Source organism: Puntigrus tetrazona, chromosome 16 (assembly GCF_018831695.1).
Source record: "Puntigrus tetrazona isolate hp1 chromosome 16, ASM1883169v1, whole genome shotgun sequence".
Classification (NCBI taxonomy): Eukaryota; Metazoa; Chordata; class Actinopteri; order Cypriniformes; family Cyprinidae; genus Puntigrus; species Puntigrus tetrazona.
Genome location: NC_056714.1, coordinates 21333470 through 21356284, shown reverse-complemented (window position 1 = coordinate 21356284; position 22815 = coordinate 21333470). Strand labels below are relative to the sequence as shown.

Below are 22815 nucleotides of genomic sequence, written 5' to 3'. Positions count from 1 at the left end.
CCGCTGTCCAGAAAGAACAACCTAAACAAGTGAAACGCAAACCTGCCCAAACTTTCTGGAAACAAAGATATTAGACTAATGAGACACAAAAATAAAGATAAAAAACAAAGATGTCACAAAAGTGCACAAAAGAGGGAAATGCGTGCCATGGAAGACTAATAAAAAGATTATTATGACTTTTTATCTCACAATTAACACTTGTTTTTCTCACAATGCTGAGTATATCACAGTACAAAGTTTCAGAATTGCAAGATATAACAATTTATATCTAATGTTTTTTTTTTCCCCTAACAATGGTGTATTTACATCTTGCAATCCTGTGTTGTTTATTGTTATGAGTTTATATGTTGATTATGAGTTTATATATTGAATAACTTCTCAGAATTGCAAATATATATCAGTTTTTTATTGCATAGTGAAAACAGGTTTCCATAAAAATGCGATACTTCACATCTAAACGTGCATAATGCCATAAAGCGTTGGCCATAAAGAAGAGTAGAACTTCAGCCCTTCAAAATACACGCCAAGATCAGAACGTCTCGGCTCACATTTAATAATAAAAAGGCTTTAGTGTGACCTTAACATACCTCTCAGTGCAAGTTTTTCCATAATAATTGGTTGTAATGTGTCTCCTTTCATTTCAGCATCTCCATTTAAAGAAGCAGAACTTAATCACTGACCCCCAGCTGACTGGATAAGATTTGGGAACAAAAATGAGCTTTAACTGTGCTTATTATCTGTGAGAAGTAGACTAATGAGCTCCAGGTACATGTTTTAGTGTTTTACAGTATATGGAGCTTAATTTATCTTAAAAGCGCGTGCTTTATATCATCTACCAAATAATTTGAACCCTATTGCAGTGGATTAATCATTCGCACATTTTATCAGATTAATATTGTATGTGCATATTGTCTAATAATGTTTATATAAAAGCAACTGAAAAGCTTTTCTAGTCCCTGTCCCGATGTCTAATGAATAAGAGAATTTTAATAGTCACGTGCGTGTTATTTCTGAAAGTAATAAACTCTAATTTAAACTACCCTTTAAAAGAAGCCGGTCTTAGCTGCTCTCTCATATATTTAGCCAGGAATACACATATTTAAAAACAAAACAACACTGCTTACATATATAATGGTCTGTCCTTTAACAAAGCGACTGAATGAGTTGAGCAAAGCAACACAGAGGACCTCGCTCCCAGCAAAATATTCTGTGCAGTTCACAAACAGCCAGGAGTTGTTTTCTTGTCGATCAGATAAGAGCTTTAGTGGCAGTGGGAGGACTGTATTTTTCATGACTACATAAACTCACGATTATGCCACTAAAAACATGCCACACTTGCAGCGTGAGAACAGAATTGGTTGACCTTGCCTATCAGAAAGGGCATGCGAGACATCCGTCGCCTAGAAATATGTAAAATTGTTGCCAATTTGTTTGCAAATGTTGAATAATTAAATTTATTACAAAGGGTTTTCCACAGACCAAGTGGGTGAAATATTTTCTTCAAATTTGTGCCACCAGCATTACGCGGACGCTTTAAAACGCATTCAAAACCGTTTAAAATAGTTTGTATCTCTCAAAATATTTGTTGTTGAGTTTAAACAAATATTAATTGGATTTAACGGACTGTGGTTTTTTTTACGAAAAAGGAAAGGGATACTTTAACATTCAGAGCGTAAAGAAGGTAGATAATTTATTACAACTGCTTGATTTGTTTGACAAGGAGCTCATCTGAAACAATCAGATGTTGATTTAATTAAATTAATTAATACATCTTTCTCCATGATCGTATATAGAGCTGAAGGGGCAGCATTGGGTTCCTCTTTTGTAGGCTGGGGTGAAACACATCAAAGTCTGCTTTCCTCACTCTCTGCAGGTAGTCCTCCAGAACAACCTGAGGGGCAGAACACAAAGAAGCTCAGAAACTACTCACTTAATTACTTTGGTGCAAGCCCGGAGGATGATACATTAATTTAAAGAACTTAAAAAAAAAAGATAAAAGAAAAAAACTAAAGGCAAAAATGTTACAGCTGGTAATTTTGGAAGTAATTGTTGACATGACACAGCCATGCATTTTTAAAATCTATTAAGAAAGAATTTAAATGATGTTGATATTGTGGGCTTGAGATACAGCTGCAGGACAAGTATAAGGTTTATGTTTTTGCATTGCAACATATACAATTTAATTACTTCAATAAAGCATTTTTTTTTATTCATACACTGTTAAAAAATGTGAGTTTATTGTAATGTCTTTGAATCTCTTATTCTGTACTAAACTGCATTTGTTTAAAATACTGTAATAACAGTGAAAATGAAATATTAGTGAAAATATTAGAAAAATATTATTACAATTTAAAACCACAGATTCTTTTTTAATATTCATTAGAATGTAATTTATTCTTGTGATGACAAGCTGAATTTTCAGCAGCCATTACTACAGTCTTCATTGTCACATGATCCTACAGAAATCATCATTTAGTGATCAGGAAACATGTCTTGTTAAAATTACTAATGTTGCAAACAGTTACGCTGCTTAATGTTTTTTTATTAAAAATATTTATTCTTGAATGAATAGAAAAGCATTTTTAAATCATTTTAATGTTCATTGCTGAATTGTTAAATTAAAAGCATTAAAAAAATAAATATATAATTGACCACATAAAGATTCACAGCACAGCTTGGGAAATGCATGCGATACAAACCTAGGTTATTGTCTTAACCAACTAGTTAAAAGATATTTTAAGCTCACAGAACTCCTAAGGGTTTACATCCTTTTTCCCCTGCGACTATAAACGAATCCAAATCCAAATAACAATCCTTAAATGCCAAACCTTACAGTAAAGTCCTTTCGTGAGAACACAACTACGATTAACACCGGCCAAAGCAAGTGAAGCACAATGTGTCACTAAACGGCCTGGAGGCAAACGATGGCTTTAAAGAATGTGAATGACAGTTAAACACAGGGATGTGGAAATGAGCACAACATTACAGTGATATAAAGTGAAATAAAAACAATTTACAGGCCATTTAGTTCACAGGAGACATTTCATTGGCCGGAGCAATCGAGCCTCGGCTGAAATTGGACTGAAAATGACAGACTGCTTCCCTATGCTTTGCCTCGTAATGGCTAAGAGTTATTCCCACAGTTCCTTCGAGACGGTCTCCCTTCAAGAGAAATGACTGTAAAAGAGTAAAAAAAAAAAAAAAAAAAAAAAGGCTTAAGATGTGTAATCAGACCATGAGCTGGTAGTGGTGCCCCAAGGGGGCAAGAGTCATGTGACTGGATGGGGCTCCGCCTCTTTTGGAGGCAGAATGAGGATAAGCCATGAGCTTCTCTGTGTCACATCACATTAGTGAGGCGTAGGGAGGGGAGAGGAGCTGAAAGAGATGAAATTACTCACCGTTTGCAGGAAGGCAGGCATGGCTGCATGTGGAACGTTCTGGCTGAAGGATCTAGCCTGGAAGAGAGCGTAGTAACACGTCAAGAAAATTCTCACACAAATCTTACTAGGTGAATCAAAATAGGTCAAACAAACCTGGACATGTCCACATTATATTTCATCTCTTCATACTTCACCACCAGTATAGAAAATGAAAGCAAACAAATAAATACTTCCCTTCCTCCCACTTTTTATCTTTATTATCATTCTCAATGGCCATATATTCTTTCAATTTTCTCATCTGAATCAGTATAAATTTGATAAGATTTTTTACATTATTTATATAGATAATTTACATTATTTTATAAGACTTATAGGCCCGGTTTCACATGCAGGGCTTAGAGTAGTCCATAGTTAAATTAGAATATATAAGTAATTTTTCTAAGCATGCTTAGAAAAAAAATATTACTGGGGTGCATCTTGAGATAAAACAAAGACACTGATATATTTTGAGATCAGTCAGTGCAAGTTTATTTCATTTGAAACAGCTAAGACTAGGTTTAAGCCTTGTCTATGAAACCGGAGATAGTATTATATAAATGTGTTAAAATATAGTATTTTACAGTACTAATTTTATTAATAGTGTTTTTTTTTACTGTAGTATAATAAAGAGAACCACCACACAGAATAATAGGAATCACTAAAAAATGTTAAACATCTGAATGCATTTTAGTATTATGGTGAAAACATACTTAACTCTCACGAAAATCAAAAATATGGTTTCCTGAGGGGGTGAAATGTGACTCAGACATTTTTTCATGACTCACGCTAAATAACTTTAACCCACACAATTTAATCCAAAATTAGATTGAAAGTATCAAATTTCCGTTTGGCTCTTGTTTGTGGTCCCCACCGAGGTCATTTGGTGCCGACCTTGATTCACACCACCTGACCAGATATGCAAAGTGGGGTGAGCAATATCTGACAAATTCTCTGATAAGCATTTCCTGGAGATATTCCCTGTGGCTACATTGGACTTTTAATAAATTCAGTAATGAGAAGAGGGCAACAATCAAGGGTCGCAAGAGCTGCTGGTGGAGGAGGGGTGATATGGCTTCTGAAATCTAATGAAGTTAGTATGCAAATTGAAAATTACTGGGCAACATGCAACAGTCAACATCTCCCATCTGACCACAGATATTAAAGTAAAGGGCTTTGCATACGTGCTGGAGATGGACATGGGCTTGGCTGGCGATGTCATAAATGACGTCCCTCACGTTCTGGTCCCTGCTGCCACGGATGAAATCCTCTTGAGACGCTCCATGCTGGGTAACAGTGAGAAACAGTGAAAATGCATTATCAGAAACCCTCTCTGGTAGATAGAAAAATGAGCTTGATGACACCATAAACTCATCCCACCATATTTCAAGCACTATAACAACAATACATCTGTATTTTAGCCTAAAAATTTAAAAACAAAAGGAGAAAAAGTCAATTTTATCTGTGTGTGTGTATATATATATATTTATGCGTGTGACATATTTTCAGTACATTTCCAAAGAACATTTCCTCCCAATAATTTCAATACATTATTAAAGAACATTTCCTAAATAATTTAATAATAATTATTATTATTGTAATTGGATTTATTATAATAATTTAATAAGAAATTATATTATTATTGTAATTGGATATATATTATAATTGCATATTCTCTTTCATTTCTAAGAAATTATTTTATTTCGAAAACAATTATTATTATTAATAATAATAAAATTTTACATTTTCACACAAAAATACTCTTTGGATTTATGGGTGAAATATGACCCAAAATTTGGCAGTTTTCATGAGATTCATCAGCATTCAACAAAAATACTTAAACGGCAGAAGAAATTAGTATGCTGGATGAAAATCCTGTATGCAGAACATGAGGTGATGTGTTTACGGCTCGGCATCCCGAGACTTCTTCAGAAGAAATATTTACTGAAACTGCACTTAGTTATACGCGAGAAACTACTGATTCAAATGACGACAAACAAACAAACAAACAAGTGTGAAATTTCCTCCATCGCTCAAGTGTCCCCCGTGATTGCACTGCCTCGACTAAGACCTGAACGAACGCGAACAAATCCACAATAGCGAGTGATCCATAAACACATACTGCAGAAGCTTTCATTTAGCGTCTAATTTGAAAGCCAACTGTTCGTCAAACAAAAGCTGTACGGCAGAATGAAGCATTGGCAGGGCAATGGCCACGAATAAACCAGGCAGTGTAACTGGCGGGTGGCCGTCATCGATCTGATTCTTGAACAGGGGTTTCACGTCAAACAGAGCCCTTAACCTGCGACAAAAATGGCTCGCGGGCACCCAGAGGCTTGTTTTTACAGAAACACCCACCCACGCACGCACCTTGCGTGTTTCACTAACATATTACATGAATCTTGACATTAATATTGCTTACAATTCTCAAAGCAAATATTCTCTAAACAACCGCAATGTGGATAAACCTTCAACGTTTTGCTGTTTCAAGATAATCCAATGCCTTGTTAAAGACATCAATTGCGGGTTTTAAAGCTTATCTGTACTTTACTGCCTCGAGAAAGGAAGTTTGAAAATGATAAGCAGAGACAATTATAAAAGAACATCCTCGTGCTACAATCAAATAATTACGTATATGAAGTAGTACAGCGTTTAAAAACCTGCAAATAAAGAAGTATTAGCTTGAAATGCAAACATGTCAACTATGTTTATGGTGAAACAACAGTGCCCCCTTTTGGTGAATGTGCAAACAACCTACATAACATAATTTGATCTTAATACTGTACACCGACTCTAGCTGAGATTAGTTGAGGATAAACGACAGATGATATTCTTTTCTTTTGTTACACTAAGGGCAAGATCTTCTAAATCCCAATTCTAATGGCTTGTTCATGCTGAAATGATGACAGATGGCTGAAACGAAACCCATGGGTTTGGGCTTAGCAGACGGGAAGGCACTGGAGTGGACAGCTTCACCCACATGTATGCTGACTGGCTCATGGATTTTCTCTAGTGCCTGTGATGTTAGAAGAGCATGGAATTACATGAAGCATCAGAGACGACAGTGATAGCAGATTTCCCCACCAGCATGCAGATGTCCATGGGCAGGTAGACCTTGCGTCTGCTGCTGTTGTAGGGGGTCGCCCGAAGGCAGGTCAGGATGCCCTGGGCTTTGCCGATGTGGCTTGCGGCATGGTCTGCGTGGACATTTCTCACGCCTGTGTTTAAAAAGACGCACAAAGCATACGATTTGTGAAGCCAGTTGTAAGCAGATTCAAGTAAAAAGGTGCATTTCCAATACTGCTAGATAATGCATATTTTAAAGTCATATCGTGAGAAATATAATATTACACCTTAAAAAAAAAACAAAAAAAAAAAAAAAAACATATTACCAGTGGACCCAGATTTTAAATTAGTGAAGAACAGGGCAATGAAAACTTCACAACTATTTAAAATGTTATATATATAGACTGTATCATATTTTATGACAGAAAAATGTAACAAAGACAAACAAAAATAAGTATAACATTAAGAAGAAACTTCACTAATGCTATTTGTAACTCTAAGAATGAAAATACATTTTCCTCATGTTATATGTGTTCTTGTTTTGTTTAGTTTTTTTTTTTTTTTTTTTTTTTTTACATTTTTACATCATAAGACATTTTTGTCAACTACCCATATTTTTACTTATTCATTTATAATATTACAAAAAATATATATTTCAAATAAATGGTATTTTAATCCTAAAATTTATATATCTCAGTTTCCAAAAAAGATTAATACAACTGTTTTAAACATTGACTATAAGAAATGTTTTTTTTTCCTCTGAAGGATCATGTGACACTAAACACTGAAAAATAAAAAATAAAAAAACAGCTATTACAAATTATAACACTAATTCATAATACATTTTTTTATTGTATTTTTATTTGAACAACAAATGCAAATCAACCAAAGCTATAATAACCATTTTAACAGTTCCTTTCAACAGTTATACTTCAGGTAGTTGGAATTTTGCTGCAGTTTTTTTCTTATACATAGAAGGATAAAAAATAGTTACTGAGGCTGTCACGTCCTAATATTCCGGTGAACATCTACAGTGTTACACTGAGGATATTAAGTCATACTGTCCTAACAATGTAAGGATGTGTAGCCTAAATGATAGAATTTCATTTTTGAAAGAACTAATATTTTAAGTTGGAGTTCAAGTAAAGTCTGCTCACCAAGTGTCTCCAGCAGCAGGTAAAGAAGAGAGGATTGTGTGTTTTCACCATAGGACTCCAGCTCCTGAAGGTTCCTGTAGGCTTTGTCCTCCAGATCCTTCTCCTTTTCAAAACATAATGTTTTTAATATAATTGCTAGAGAACAGTATAATCTGCAGACAAATCTAAGTACTTACTCTTTCTGATATAATTCTTAACATCCATCTCCTTGTTAATGTGTGCTTCCTCACTGCCTGAATACACAGAACGGTATATCAGTGCTCAATATTTCGAAAAATGCTGTGGTTCGAAAAACATTGGACACCGACTGTTATAGTACAGATACATTTTCAAAAATATGTTAAACAGAAAAAAATAAATCAGTCATAACATCTTCTCTATTGTTGGTAAGTTTGGGGTAAAATTCTGAAATATTATTACAAATTTAAATAGTTTTTTCTATGTAAATATATATTTAAAATGTAATTTATTCCTGTGATGACAAGCTGAAATTTCACCATCCATTACTCCAGTCTTCAGTGTCACACGATCATTTTAATATGCTTCTGACACATTTTTGTTGTGCTGCTTACTATTTTTTGGAAGCCATTAGATATATTTTTCCACATACCGTTGATGAAAATAGAGTAAAAAACAACATTATTTGAAGCATTATTCAAATTTTTGTAATATTAGAAACTTTTGTAACATTTGAAATGTCTTTACTGCCTATTTTATATCATTCAAAGTCTGACTCCAAACGTTTGAATGGCAATTTAAATGTAAATTACGACCCACCCTCCACAGTTCTCCACTGACAGGCTGGACTGGAGGGTCATCTCTGTAAATATCCTCTACGGCGGTCTTCCAAAACTGCATTCGCATTAAACCGATGGTTTTCTGAGAAACGGAGTCCTTAATCTAAAAGAGCAGAAGCAGATATATGAGCATATACACGAGCGTCTCTTTAACTACAGGCACTTTTTTATGTCTCAAGAGTTGGTTTTCATATTACGGTTAACAGTTATATCTGTACAAAAAGAAAATAAGCGTAAACCAAACTGACTAAATGAGTTTGTGTGTTGCACTCATTAGCTGGAATACCTGCCTGTGCCAGTTCTACATTGAAGGCCCTCAGTGCCAGCGCAGATCGACGAACAGCCTCAGGAAAAAGCAACGAACACAAAAATCCCTCATAGTCCCTCTTCCTATTGATGACAGTACCGTGTTATTCAGTGTCAACATTAACCAAAATTTAGCCTAAATAGAAGCGGAAATATTTGTAGACATAATTATATATAGTTTACTTTATAAGGGGGGCAGTGACAAATAAAGATTTCTAAAATTATAAAAAAAAAGAATATCAGGCTAAATCATTTATTGATTTTAAATAATTTATTGTCAGAAAATGTAAAGTAATGCAACAAAATGTGATGCAATAAAAAAGTAATGAACTGATTTCCTTTATAATTTTATGATTAAAACAATCAGTCCCAGAACAATATACATAATGCATTTCGGATTTTTTTTAATGAAAAGTTTTGGACAGATGCATTACCTAGACATGTCTAGCACCGATTTGAACAACTGTGAACATTAAGCACCAAAATAATAATATGTTTGTATATATTTGCATTTTACAGTATTTATTTATTCTTATTTAATTTGACATAGAGAAACATGGCTACTCGGTTCAAATTTGGATTTATTTGCTTCTAGTAAAAACTGCTAAAAGTAAATACATTTTTCAAATAATAACTTACCTTACCACATTAATACAGTACTGTTCATTGTGCTGTCCTGTCGAATTTGTTAATGCTCTCGTGCATTTGATCTCCGATGGCTTCTGCGTAAACGTGGGACAGGAAATCTTTTTGTGGAGAGAACCCCTGGTCGCAAAAAGTCCATTCCTTATGTTTATAGCAGATGCCATTACAAACCTCATGCACCTAGCTAGGTATCCTTGAGCCGTACCTCCTCCTGCGTGTGCGTCATATTACAACTCCCCTGTAAACAAGCACTTCTGACAGTACGTTCCGCTCAGAAGTAAATTGAATTAACTTTCGTTTCCAAGTGAACCGTATTGCAAATTAAATATATGTATATATATTTGTTTGTTTGAATGCAGTTTACGTACATCGAATGTTTTTTTGCACAGTTTACAGCGAGCGAGGAAATAAATGTCAGATAAGATCAGTTGAGCACGTGAATCGCATCATATGACCAGCACATGTGAAAGTCCTTTCATCGAAGAAGACGGATGTAAACGGGACAGTTACTTGTTTTATTTTATCGTACCATACGTATGTCTTATGGCAACATCGTCCGTGAATTTCGATCAGATTTCTTTGTTTCTTATATACCTAGGAGTATGTTTGTCCCAATGCAAAGACATCCGGTAAGGACGTGCGTTATAGCGTTCAGACGATGATCAAAAAAACTCTTTAAGTTGAATATTTGGGATGGATTTAGAATCATTTTGTGTCCTGCTGAGTTGGCGTATTTAGCAGTTTTGACTTATTTTGAAAAAAAAATAGCTTTTTAATATAAAAGTCTTTATAATTAGGTTTCAGTTTCATACCCCATAGCGGCTTGGTTATTGCGCAAGAAATAAAAATGTTTGGCCGCTTCTTTTAATAAAGATGGTGAATGCATATTATGTAACATTGTACATTAACGTTACTTTCTCTCAGTGACAGTCATAGGGTTCCTTAAAAACTGCCCGTCCAACCAATAGCAGAAGGGGCGGGTGTTTGGAAAGCCTTTGGTATTTGGGAAGCTTGTTCTGATTGGTGAAACTAGTCGCTGTAACTGTAACAGTGAAAACAATAATATACAATGTTCATCAACATGCATAAATGATATATGCTATAAATAATATAAGTTAAACAATTTCCTTTATTTCTATTCCTCTCTTTTTTTAAAATCATATAATAATAATAATATTTTAACGTTTTACATTTGTAAAAGTTTCTATGTATGAATTAATGTTGCTAATATTTTGCCAATCAGCATTATTTTAAATTGACCTAAAGTTAAGGCTTTAACAAAAGCGCCCCCTGCTGTCTGTTTAATCAATTTTTCTAATACAGGAACTTTTGAGATTATTTAACAGAATAGTGGATGGTTATTATTTTATTGTATTAAATAGAGTTTTTGTTAGGTTTTGTGTACACACACATGCAGTGCAGTACCGCACTCCCAACTGAATCTACTGTTAATTTCCATATTGAATTTGCATGGCGTAAGAAGATACCCAGTAACCACAGGCTAACCTCAGACTTGCATAAGGATTGCGCAATTAAACACCTGCTGATTTTTACTCTTTCTTCAGATAATGTTGCCTTGGGTGTGTATGCAAAACAGCAGGTGTCTATGAAAAAAACATGTACACATGAAAATGTGCTTGCTCAACTGAACAACGAACTGCATGCTGAGATCTACATAGGATATAGCAGAGGGATTTATTTCCACTAAAACAGTTACGCACATGCTCCAAGTTAACCAGCTTACCAAATGCAATTGTCTCTAATTCAATCATGTTAATTTCCCACAGACATTCTTTGGATGATGATCTCTTGTTACCCTACTCCGAATCCCACGGGCCGTCTCATTCCCACCGCTATGTGAGGGACTGCCAGCCCGTCGCTCATGGCAATGTAACCCACGAAACCTGGGCAGCAAGCAGGCACGCTAACTCCCCCGTGTTTCAGTCAAATATATTCATCTCCGACATCACCGATGACTCTGGCGTCCACAGATGGGCGAGCGGCCACGTCACCGAGGTTCACGACCCGTTGAGGTCCGTGTCCGTTCTGGAGCCAGGAGGCCCTGGAGGGTGCGGGTGGAGTCACAGAGAACTCGTGGAGCGCACTGCCAAAACCAAAAAGTGCCTCCTCGCCCAGAATGGGGGCTTCTTCGACACTGACGACGGGCAGTGTTTGGGGAACGTCATAAGCGACGGGAAACTGGTGAGGAACAGCAAAGGAGTTCAAAATGCTCAGTTTGGCATCCGAAAGGACGGGACGCTGGTGTTCGGGTAAGGACACAGCCCGAGGTCTCGCTCTCTGCTGTCTTTCTCCTGGCCCGTGTCGTGTTTTGCGAAACCACAGGGTTTGTTTGTGCGCGGAGACCCAAGAAACAATAGAGGTAGACGTTCCTGGTTGGGTGCTGCTGTGCTTTTGACCTTACTATAATTAAGCTGTTTCACACCCTTAAAGGGATAGGACATCCAAAATGAAAATTCTCTCCCAATCTTGTTTGAAGCCACATTTATTTTCGCCTGTGGACGACAAAAGATGTTTAGTACCGTGCACTTGAACGCACTGCCACATTAGCAGTTAGCGTACGCCTAGAAGCACCCGGTGGTTTCCTCCTGTGCAGGGTGCTGTAACAAACCTCAACCTAAATATGGGTGCAGAATTTGGAGGAAATAAGCCGTGGGAGCGCAGGGCCCCTAGAACATCTGTTTCCTAAAATAGAAGCTTTACAAAAACATGGCAATATTGCATAACATGCATGGTGCTCTTAATAATAGGCAGTACTTTGGAACGCAGTGTACCCAGAGTGTCTCGGTCAGTCATTCATTATGACGTTAAGGGCCTTTAACCCGGAAAGTTCTGATGTTAGATAAGGTGTTTATATAGCATATGTGGACATTCACCTGGAAGAGCTTTAAGGAATTCAAAACAGCCTATATAGTCAGTAAAGTATAAAACATGCACGTGGTCAGCCGCTGAGCCAGGAATTATTTATGTGTCGCTTTGCTGACATTGTAGCAGTTATCAAACCAAATGTATGCTTTTTGGTAATAAGTTTTTCATTTAGTTTGTGCTTTTATCTAGGGCGAATTACAATACAGGCATTATTGGGAAAGACCTTCTGGACCAGCCTTAATCTTTTTGTGATTTTAGTTAATGCTTTATTTAAAGTAAATACTCTTTCTCTAAGTTTAAAATAGCATATGTCTAGCAGCAGTCGTAAGTAGCAAAACAAGCTTTATGTGCTATTGATTGTGATAATATTTATATACTTCATTGCATTTCCAAACCAACATTTGTTTTTTTTTGTTTGGTAAAGGAAGTTGCTAGAACTGATTTGTTGTGAAAGTGCGTTTATTGCTTTAGTCCATAGTGCAGTCTCTCAAGTGTGCTTTTTCTGGGGAGCAAAATAAATACTTATTCAATTTAATGTTACCAAAAAATAAAAATAAATACACACACACCCAAGTTCATTGATTATCCTAAAGTCCTATTATGCAGAACAACATGTACATTTCCGATGATAAAAATAAAATGCGTTTTGATTTAATAAATGCAGCTTTGGTGAGCATGAACTAGAGACTTTTTAAGGCTACTGGTTATGTACAAAAAAAATGGCCCGTCTCCCCACAGCTTCCTATTTCACTAGAGGACACATCAACACAAAACAGAAAATTTGCCCAAAACCTATTTCAATGATAAAATGTACAGCCGTTGTACAGCCTTTCGGTTACCAAGCCAGATCTTCAACAATTAGGGAACACTATCTTATCTTGATCTGTCTCACTTGCTCTTTCTTAGCTACTTGTCTGAGGATGACGTCCTGGATCAGGTAAACCCCTTCGTGCAGTTGATAAGTGGGGTGGTGTGGCTGCTGAGAAAGGGTGAGATCTACATCAACGAGAGCATCCAGGCAGAATGTGATAAATCACAGAAGACCGGTACGTTTCTGTCTGAAGTCTGAGCATATGACAAGCTTGTTTATCTGACTGTAAAATTCCTCCTCCTGTCAGAAAAACTGAAATATAAGTTTCAGTATTTGCATTTACATTTTAGACATTTACTTTAATCCAACGAGACGTACAAATTAAGATGCATTTAAAACCAACAAAAGAGCAACAACATATATATATATATATATATATATATATATATATATATATATATATATATATATATATATATATATATATATATATATATATATATATATATGTATATGTGTGTGTGTAAGAAACTAGTAAATAGAATAGAAGCGGTTGTTTTTAAAGAAAATCTAGCAGTTAGAGAACAAATATGCAGCTGATGGAGGGTCAAGGTTGTGGTTTATTTTTCAAAGAAGAAAATGACAGATAAAACAGATCATACTAGAGTTATAGGTTATTAATCTTTTATGTTGCAGGGAAATTCCAGTACTTTGTGGATGTGATATCTGCCCGTACAGCGGTGGGTCACGATGCAGAGGGCAAACTCATCCTCTTCCACGTCGATGGTCAGACGGGTTTAAGAGGGTGAGAATGGACTTTGAACCTGAGCTGATGTCAGCTGTTTATCCCTGTAAACATTGATCCTCTCCCTTCTGTCTGTCTGTCTGTGCATGCTGTAACGCTACATAACCCAAATTGAACCTTTCTCAAGAAGACAATGCAAAAGCAGATGGTTTTCCTTTGCTTTTTATCCTGGTAACGTTTCTTGCAACGTCACAATACAAAATCTTAATTCAAAGGGTTGCAGTCAATAAGAATTAAAAAAACTAATTCTAGCGAACGTTAAATACATTTATAATGTTACAAAAGATTTCAATCAAATAAATGCTGTTCTTAAGAACATTTTTTTCCATTAATGAATCCTGAAGAAAAATATATCATAAATTTCACAAAAATATTTAGCAATCTTTTCAACATTGATTGATTCTAGATGACATTAGAATGATAAATAGTAATAATGCTTTTTTACAATAGTAATGTTTTGAAAAATATTCAAAAATAAAAGGAAAAATACTGTCACTATGGCCCTTAATTAAATCCACTTAAAAATCCTTTAAATGAGATTAGACGAGCGTAATATTAATATATAAATTGCCTTTATTATGGTTGACTAATTTGCACGGTGATTTTGTTTGGATTCTCATAGTTGTGAGATCTGATTTCTGAATAAACCATTTTTGCAGCTTGCTTTTTAAAAGGCTAAGCTTAGTTTTAAAACCTTTTATTTTAACCGCTGCAGGCCATCTAAAGCCAAACACACACTAGCCCACACCAGACTGAGTCTGATTTAATTTTTACACGTGTTTAGTAAATGGCTATCTTTGCAGAATGAACCTCTGGCAAGTGGCAAAGTTTTTGAAGGAACAGAATGTCATTAACGCCATCAATCTGGACGGAGGCGGCTCGGCCACTTATATCCTCAACGGATCCCTGGCCAACTACCCTTCGGACCACTGGTGTGTAAAACTGCACATTTGCAAACAACGGTGTGCTGAGTTTAGTCATTTTATCGCAACGTTTTCACCTGAATTGCAGCAAAACTCGGATGTGGCGCTGTCCACGGGTGGTTTCCACCGTGCTGTGTGTTCACGAGAGGCTGTGCCAGCCGGAGGACTGCAGCGGACATGGGCGTTGTGTGGAGGGCCGGTGTGTGTGCCAGCAGGGCTGGAGCGGCCCCGGATGTGCCAATCACACATGCCAGAATGAATGCGGAGAACGTGGAATCTGCACAGAGAGTGAGTCGAGCTCTCATACGCTCCCTAATATCATTATGGTCACGCTTTACTTGAAGCTTTTTAATGCATTAATTGAGCATTGTAATGCACCTTATAATGCATTGTATGATCTCGTTACTAATTCTAATCTCAGGTATAATACTTAATGCATCTATTCATTGTTACACCTTGAGAAAATATAACGCATTAATCCTTATATTGTAACAAACAATATTCATCATAACATATTCATTATCTGTGCTTATCTTAATGCATTATTAAGCAGCCACATAATATGTATTAACTAAGCTTTACTGAGAAAAAAAAACATGACAAGCTTTTTCAGTTTCAGATGTAACAAGGAATCTGCATAATATTTGAATGCATTTTAGCTTTGGTTACAGTCTAAAGCATTATGCCGAACACCTTTCTAATGATTTATACGTGAAGGCTGATGTAAATTAAAGTGTTACCAATATTTGATATTGATTTGTGTATTTGCAGTTTTTGCTATAAACTCGTAAATATACTTGTTTGTAGTTTTAATTTTTTTAATTTAATGCATTAAATACAATTTAAAATTACATAAACTACAATGTTTTTTCTTTCTTATCCCTCTCTCTCAACAGATGGATGTGTGTGTGATGCTGGATGGATGGGTTTAAACTGTAGCCAAGGTAAGGGCAAAATCAGCGTGGATTCTGTCTTATCAAACACACAAATAAAGCTCTTTACTTGGGGAATCGTTACATAAGAGTTAAGAAAGTCAGCTGTGGACAATTTTAAACCAACATGCTCATACTTCTTTCTGTTTCCTTGCAGTATGTGCAGAAGGTTTTTATGGTGATGAGTGCAATCAAACATGCGCATGCGCAAACGGAGGCCTGTGCGATCCCGTTCATGGACGATGCACCTGTCTTGCTGGTTTCCATGGAGATTCCTGCGAGCGAGGTACGTCATCTAATCTCAGCAGTTTTTGATATATTAACAGATGCACATTTGATGCATTTATTTAACATGTAGTTTCCTACATTTATTTATCTTAATTTTGTCTATGCTCTCTTTTGTTGTCCCAGAATGCCCTCTTGGATTCTACGGGCTGAACTGCGAGCAGCCCTGCCAATGCCACGACATGTGCCCATGTGATGCTGCCACAGGAAGCTGCAACACCACATACCAAGGAGAGAGAAACATCAGCCTGCACAGAGGTGCGGTACAGCCCCTGTTAACACTCACATGACATGTAAACAACACATTCTCCGTGTGACGTCTCTATAGATCAGTTTAATGTTCACACTTTCTCAGCACATAACTCTCTCTACTTATAGCTTCGGCCATCAGCATTCCTCATTGTCCTTCTATATGTGTGCGCATGCTGGTGTCTGTCCACACTTCTCTCCTGTAAAACGTGGCGTGAATGTTGCCTGAAATACGAGCCTTAACTGATCTCAAATTCTCACCAGCATTTTTCCACTTGACTTTGGGCTGATTTAATTGGAATTTTTTTTTATTGTTATTTAACCCATTCATTTAGGACAATTATTTATTAAATAAAATAAAGCTTAATTATGCAAATTCCATAAAACAAATGTTCTTACAATCTGAAAAATGTAAACCTTAAAAAAAACATATTGCGTTTTATAGTATTATATAATTGCCAATATAATATATTATAGTAAATGTTTTTTAGCCTTTTATATTATGTATTTTGGAATATTTATATAGGTATATACAAACACGGTCATATTTTTTTTCAGTGCATTAATTTGTTATAATATCTTTAAATTATAATCATAATGTTTTTTATTTTAATAAGCAGTTATTTCCTACTAATTTCATTCATTTATCAGTATATCAAGTATTTCTATTTATTAAAAATGTAAGAGATTAACAGCTGAAATATCTCATGATTTCTCTCTATATCTCTTCATTTCTCTCTCTCTTTGCTCAATCACATGATTGCAACCTCTCTGTTCAAACTTGCGCGCACACACACACACACACACACACACACACATACACACACCCTCAAACAGTTTGTGATAAACAAAGCTTCTGGGTATTTGCGGAGGGGGTGTTGAGAAAAGAAACCTGGCAGAATCACTTTCTACCCATCAGCCCCTCGTGTTACTGATGACCTCTACCGCAGAGAAGCTATTTGTGTCAAGACCAGAAAAAAAATACTCGTCGGCTCTGTCTATCCCAACTCTCTGACCTCTGTCATTTAACGTGAGAAGAAGATGCATTCTCAGACCTCCCTGCAGAGAAATAATAAACCCCAAACCCCTGTTCAGCGGAGTTCAGGAACAGGCCATTCGTTGACACCGCGGGCTCGCTACGATCCCATCTGCTGTGCACGTGAACAGCTTTCTGCTTATCTTTCCCTGTCTTCTAGGTGAAAGCTTGTCTATTATTTGCTCCATGTGAAGGTTTTGATGTCCAGTTAGATTTAGATTATCAAAATGTCAAACCAAACCAAAAAAAGACAGATTTTTTGGAATTTGGAACTGCAAAAAGGACTCTATTTTTAGCAAGGTCCCTGATCTTTGCAGTGTTGCACAACCTATAGGCTTTGCAAAATCTGTAACTGAATGATGGGGGATTGCAAGCTGTATGAAACATGTAAACTGACTATTAGATTTATTTAAGGTTTAGAGAGAGTTTTGAAAATGGTTGTAAGAGCTAAGTTCTGATTGTTCTTAAGCAAAAAAGCTTGACTATAATTGAAGTTTAAGGAAAAAATAAAAATCTTAATTTTTATTGATTTATATTAAATATTGGATATTAAAAATCAGTGCCCATTACGACTTGTTGGGGTGTGGTCGCATTTGCCTTTTTTCTGCAAAACCTAGTCATGTTAATAGGAATCCATGTGAATTTATGTGAATGTGAAAGATTTCCTCACAGATTTTGAAAACTGTTCAGGTTGGTCATTTGACCACTATTGACCATAGACAATGGACATTTATTTTCTGTAATTGTTTCTCTGAATTTTCACCAGTGTGACTGCAGCTTTACTCTACAGACACTTTGGGAATGTTCGTCAAAAAAAAAAATTGACCGTAGCACTGATTTACCAACAAAACAACACTTGCACTAGCGCTCCTGTTTCCCACAGTCATATCTGATGTTAGGAAAGGGGGGAAAGGAGAAATATGCCTGTAAGGGAGAGTTGTTGTCGTAACAAGGGATTTGATTCAAAAACATTTGTTTTTTTTCCCACAATGTTTCAGCTGGTCACTGCCTGGCTACCAAGATGTGGAGGGAATGGAGACAAGAGGAGGAAGGTCATGCTTCAAAACCCTATTTGTCTGAGTAAGTGCTGCAAATCCCTCCACACACACACACACACACACACACACACGCACCATTACAACAGCCAACATGTGTCCTCTCACCACGTCTTAACATAACACATAACACATCATATGTGTCAGTAATGTCAGATACAAAAATCAGGTGTAATTTCATGTATAACAATATTTACAGGTGTATCATGCAATTACAGTTAAATATAAAATCTATATATAATTAATTTAGCATAGAAAACATGTATTAAATCCAGAAGCTGTTTTGTTTTTCTGGTATTTCTAGTTGATAATCAGTCCTACTCTAAATTAGCAAATGTGTCTAAAAAGCCAAAATAATTTTTTTATATTTCCTGAAATAGAGCTTATATGATTGACAGAGAAAGATCATAACTTCATATTTTAGAAATGCTAAAATATTAATCAACATAAAATTATATTATACTTTATATAAGAGAAATAATGCATATTTGATATTATTAAAATATATTTTTATTTAATCTACATGAAATATTGAACTGTGGACTGAGGACAGGTTTTGATCAAGCAAATCAATCACAGTGGTGCATTTGTGTTTAGAACATTCTAGAGATCATCTCCAGTTCATTTTCAGACTGGAAATGCTGCTATTTTAAAAAGGAAATGTCGGCTACAATTATAGGACATGTTTTTTTATGCCTTAAAGCCACAGTTTCCACAACATGAGGAAAAACATGTTATCTGTACTTGTCGTTTATTCCATTCCCTATCTGCGTGTTAGTGCACCTTGTTTTTTTGTCATGGAAAAATTACTCTGATAAATTCCAGATCCTTGTTTAGCAGAACGGGCTTTCGGACCAATCCCCGAAAGTTCCCCCAACTGTACTGGTAAACAACACTGTGGCAGCAGAGTGGCACAGATGAATTTATTAGTCAGCTCGGCCTTTCACATGCAAGTCAGGGATTGTGCAGCGTTGCCTTGGTTGCAGTCAAGTGCTTTGTGGAGGCTGTGGGCAGCAGCGGTGGAGTCAGAGGTCAAAGTGCATCCCCTCACCCTGAGAGTGTTTTGTTTATGTGTGCAGACAAAGCTGGCTGGTTGTCTGCTCTATCCTGGCAACGTCGCTGCTGGCCAGCCTCACTGGTAACCTTATCCAGACGTGCAGAAAATGCAAAGCGCGCGGGCAGAGGGCGGACTACTCCTACTTGCCGCTGGGAGAGATCAACGGGTCCGTGGAGCCGAGCAGAGGACAGGGGACGAAGTCTGGGAAAGTTCTTTTTCAGCAAGAAGACTCTGATTCGCAAGACTCCTCATAACTACTTTTGTGCGGATTCACTCAAATGTGCCATTCAGAACAGGATAAGCTAGCTAGCTAGCCAGAACAAGCCCTTATTAGTGTGAGGACGAGGCAAGGGTTTGTTTGTTCATGCTGTGAATGGACGAGTCTTTGGATTGGGGCTCCCAAACTGCCGATGATGGACAATGAGGTGGGCGTTTGCACCCCAACAGCTGTCTGCGCGGCTCAGTGCGTTCACGTTCGCCCCCGCCGAGTCCGTAGACGCCAGTTCAACACATGCCAAGTGCCCTGGTTGTGCAGTTTGACTGCATTTTGCACATTTTCTTTTTTGTTTGGGTTTTCGGTAACCTTTCATTATAGCTGCTAGCAAAGCAAGAACCAGTTTCTCAAGTGACGACGTTCATAGTTTAAAATACTGTTTCAATGAAGACTTTTATTTTGGTCTTCAGATGAGAGGAGAAGCAATATCACCACAAAGCCTTTTTATTGACAGAATGGCCCAGTTGTTCCACCTGTTACCATAGGAACAGACGAGTTTTGAACTATGAACTCTTTTCCTGCAGGAACTTGCCAAACTGCTATTTTGAAACTGTTTTACTGAATGATTTTTTTTTTTTCCTCCTGCGGATCTAGAAGGTCGTTCAGTTTATTTCGATTCCAGCCCTCTGCTCTTTTGTTTCTGTTAACGCCTTGCCAACTCCTGCCAGCCTTATCATAGTGCTGTTTTGTGTGTTGTCTTAGACACTTAGATCCAGCCATAGAAACACGATATGAAAAAAAAAAATAAATCAAGGCCTGGATTGTTTTCACACTCTCTAGGAAAGCAAGAGAAGGACATTTCCTTTGTGCTTAGCTCAAAGTTGCTCTTTTTTTCTCTGTTCTGAAGCAGTGAATCTGGGCTTTGGATAGAGATTTGAAAGTGTTTCGTCAGGTTCTGTTTTAGCTCTGAACCATGACGCAAATATTATGGAAGAGGAACATTTACTTGAGTCTGTAGTTCCTGTGTTGTTTCCTGTCTAGCATTCAAATAGATTTAAGCTTGTCTTGTTTTAACAGTTTAAATGTTTCACAGGTACGCGTACAGAGATATGTGGAAGGATGGATTTCATTAAACCCGTCAAAACATTCCAGAATATATAAACCCCCAAAACAACTTAATAAATAATCACATTTCATATTGTACTTTTTGCATTTTGTGTTAGTATTTAAATGATGGTGCATTTTCTCTGACAGCTATATATAATAATCTCTCATAACTGTAATAATAACAAAAATATTTGTTACATTTTTAATTATTTGCTAATCTTGGTAGTGCTTGTATTTTAATATATGCTAATTTAAATCAAATAAAGTGAAAGCAAAACCTAGATACATTACAATAATGAAAATTTGGGGGTTAAGCTTGCTTGTCATTAAAAATAATGTTATTGCAAAAGATAATTAATGTTTTGTTGTTGCTGTTATATTGAGGTGAAATTTAGCTGGTACATCTTTTTGCCCCATAAAGTGATGTATTTAGTTACAAAGTTACATAAACATCATGCCATAAACAATAGTGAAAGGTGTCAGCGGTGTGAAACATTTGACTGTTTATTAATTTCCTCACTGCCTGCTTTGCATAAGTTCTTCACTGCAGGTGACCTCTATGCTGATCGCCTCTTGTAAGTGTAAAGCAGACAGGGACAAAGACTTCAATCCAGGTTTTTGATGTAGTTTTTTATTTCATTTTAATCGAGCAGGAAGATGCCACACGCGTTAGAGAGGGTACTTGTTCGTCCACGATACGGTCATGATGCTAATCAGAGCGTCTGAGGCTGCTGTCGCACATTTTGTGTGTGTGTGTGTGTGTGTGTGTTTTTTTTTTTATTATGCTGCATGGCCTTTGGTTAAACAATAGAAATTGCTATCAAAAGAACATGCATAATTAATAATTGTATTAATAATTTAGTTTCTTTGCACAATTTTGTTTGTTTGCAAAAAATGCACAATTTTGTTTGTTAGCACAGATATTTCCAATTCAGATCGGTTGATTGCTCTCACCCCTGCTTATGTTCTTGGGTTTGTGCAGGATCACTGGTGGATAGTCTTTTGAATTTCAGTGAATGTATGAAACAAAATGATTACAAAATAATATGAACTTTGGGATTTTTCTATATTATTTTTTATATTCCACATATGTTTGTGCCCAAAATGGCTGGTTTTCCACTGAGCACCCTCTAAAAAAAAAAACACTTATTCCAGGTCAAATTTCTATTTTCCACACTCTAAAAAATAAATCCAAAAAATAACAGAAAAGGTACAGGCGGCTCATTAAACACGACCCGATCCATTAATTTTATGGGCATTTCTGTTAACACAATGCAATGAAATGTGAAATTCAACGCATTGGTGAAAGGCCAGTAAAAAACACAAACAAACTTCTAATTATGTATTATTTCATACACCGGAGGAGTTAATACAATTTGGTCCTAATGAACTTCTTAGATTATATATAGATTGTTAATGTATTGCTTTATACTTGTCAGGCCGCTAATCAAATACACTGCGGTTTGATCTGTTTTGAAATTAATTTATGAATTTTCATATCATTTAAAGGATACAATTTACTGTCACAGACCACAAATAAAAAGTGTGTTCTTTCAGAGAAAAGTTAAAAGGTTGTTAAAAGCTTGTGTGTGTTCAATAGAAAATTGTGTTCAGGAGCAAAATTGTTTCACAGAACATGAAGATGTGGATTTTATAGTGCTGAAAAATTTCTGTTGAAAAGTTATGATAATTTTAACAAAAAAAAACTAATATTGAAATGCCATGTCAGTACCATTGTTTGTCACTTGCTTGCCATGTTTGAAACATTTTTCTTAACATAATGCAGATTAATGACTCTCTGTTCTTTCAAAAGTTGTTAAATACCATTTTTACCAACCAACAAAACAACAAATAAAGTGATTTGTGTAATATGGTGCACTTTGAGGCATGCTAGCGTGATGTGATATACATTTATATTCAATGACAAAATATGTCTTCCTCAATGTGTTCAGGGCTTTTAAGTAAAGCATCATGCTGTCACTTTTTACTACATGCATTAAGGTGTTTGGTATGCAGAGGAATATTTCTAGAAGCACAAGATTCCTACGACATTTTAACTGCAGTTTCT

General features: G+C 36.2%; 2 protein-coding genes across 2 annotated transcripts; one reads left to right on the top strand and one right to left on the bottom strand.

Annotated features, from left to right (window-relative positions):
* Positions 1-1668: 1668 nt before the first annotated feature.
* Positions 1669-9628, bottom strand: ndufaf6 (NADH:ubiquinone oxidoreductase complex assembly factor 6). The gene is given in 10 exon segments (XM_043260619.1): positions 1669-1891; positions 3399-3455; positions 4601-4702; positions 6501-6634; positions 7640-7742; positions 7816-7872; positions 8417-8539; positions 8727-8826; positions 9382-9572; positions 9575-9628. Coding segments are annotated over 10 exon segments (1035 nt in total). The 5' UTR covers positions 9614-9628; the 3' UTR covers positions 1669-1762.
* A 56-nt stretch (positions 9629-9684) lies between these two features.
* nagpa (N-acetylglucosamine-1-phosphodiester alpha-N-acetylglucosaminidase) lies at positions 9685-22635 on the top strand. Its single transcript, XM_043260618.1, has 11 exons — positions 9685-10016; positions 11175-11657; positions 13180-13319; positions 13781-13889; positions 14693-14821; positions 14901-15100; positions 15709-15756; positions 15902-16030; positions 16156-16287; positions 18313-18394; positions 19449-22635. Exons 1-11 carry the CDS (start codon positions 9838-9840, stop codon positions 19678-19680), a joined length of 1863 nt encoding a protein of 620 aa, XP_043116553.1. The 5' UTR covers positions 9685-9837; the 3' UTR covers positions 19681-22635.
* Positions 22636-22815: the final 180 nt, after the last annotated feature.

Excerpts from the sequence above, each read along its gene's own strand:
- nagpa (XM_043260618.1), top strand. The coding sequence starts at position 9,838 with ATGACCAGCACATGTGAAAGTCCTTTCATCGAAGAAGACGGATGTAAA. Across the intron at positions 11,658-13,179 it reads GACGGGACGCTGGTGTTCGG|CTACTTGTCTGAGGATGACG; the intron begins GTAAGGACACAG and ends GCTCTTTCTTAG. Across the intron at positions 16,031-16,155 it reads TGGAGATTCCTGCGAGCGAG|AATGCCCTCTTGGATTCTAC; the intron begins GTACGTCATCTA and ends TTGTTGTCCCAG.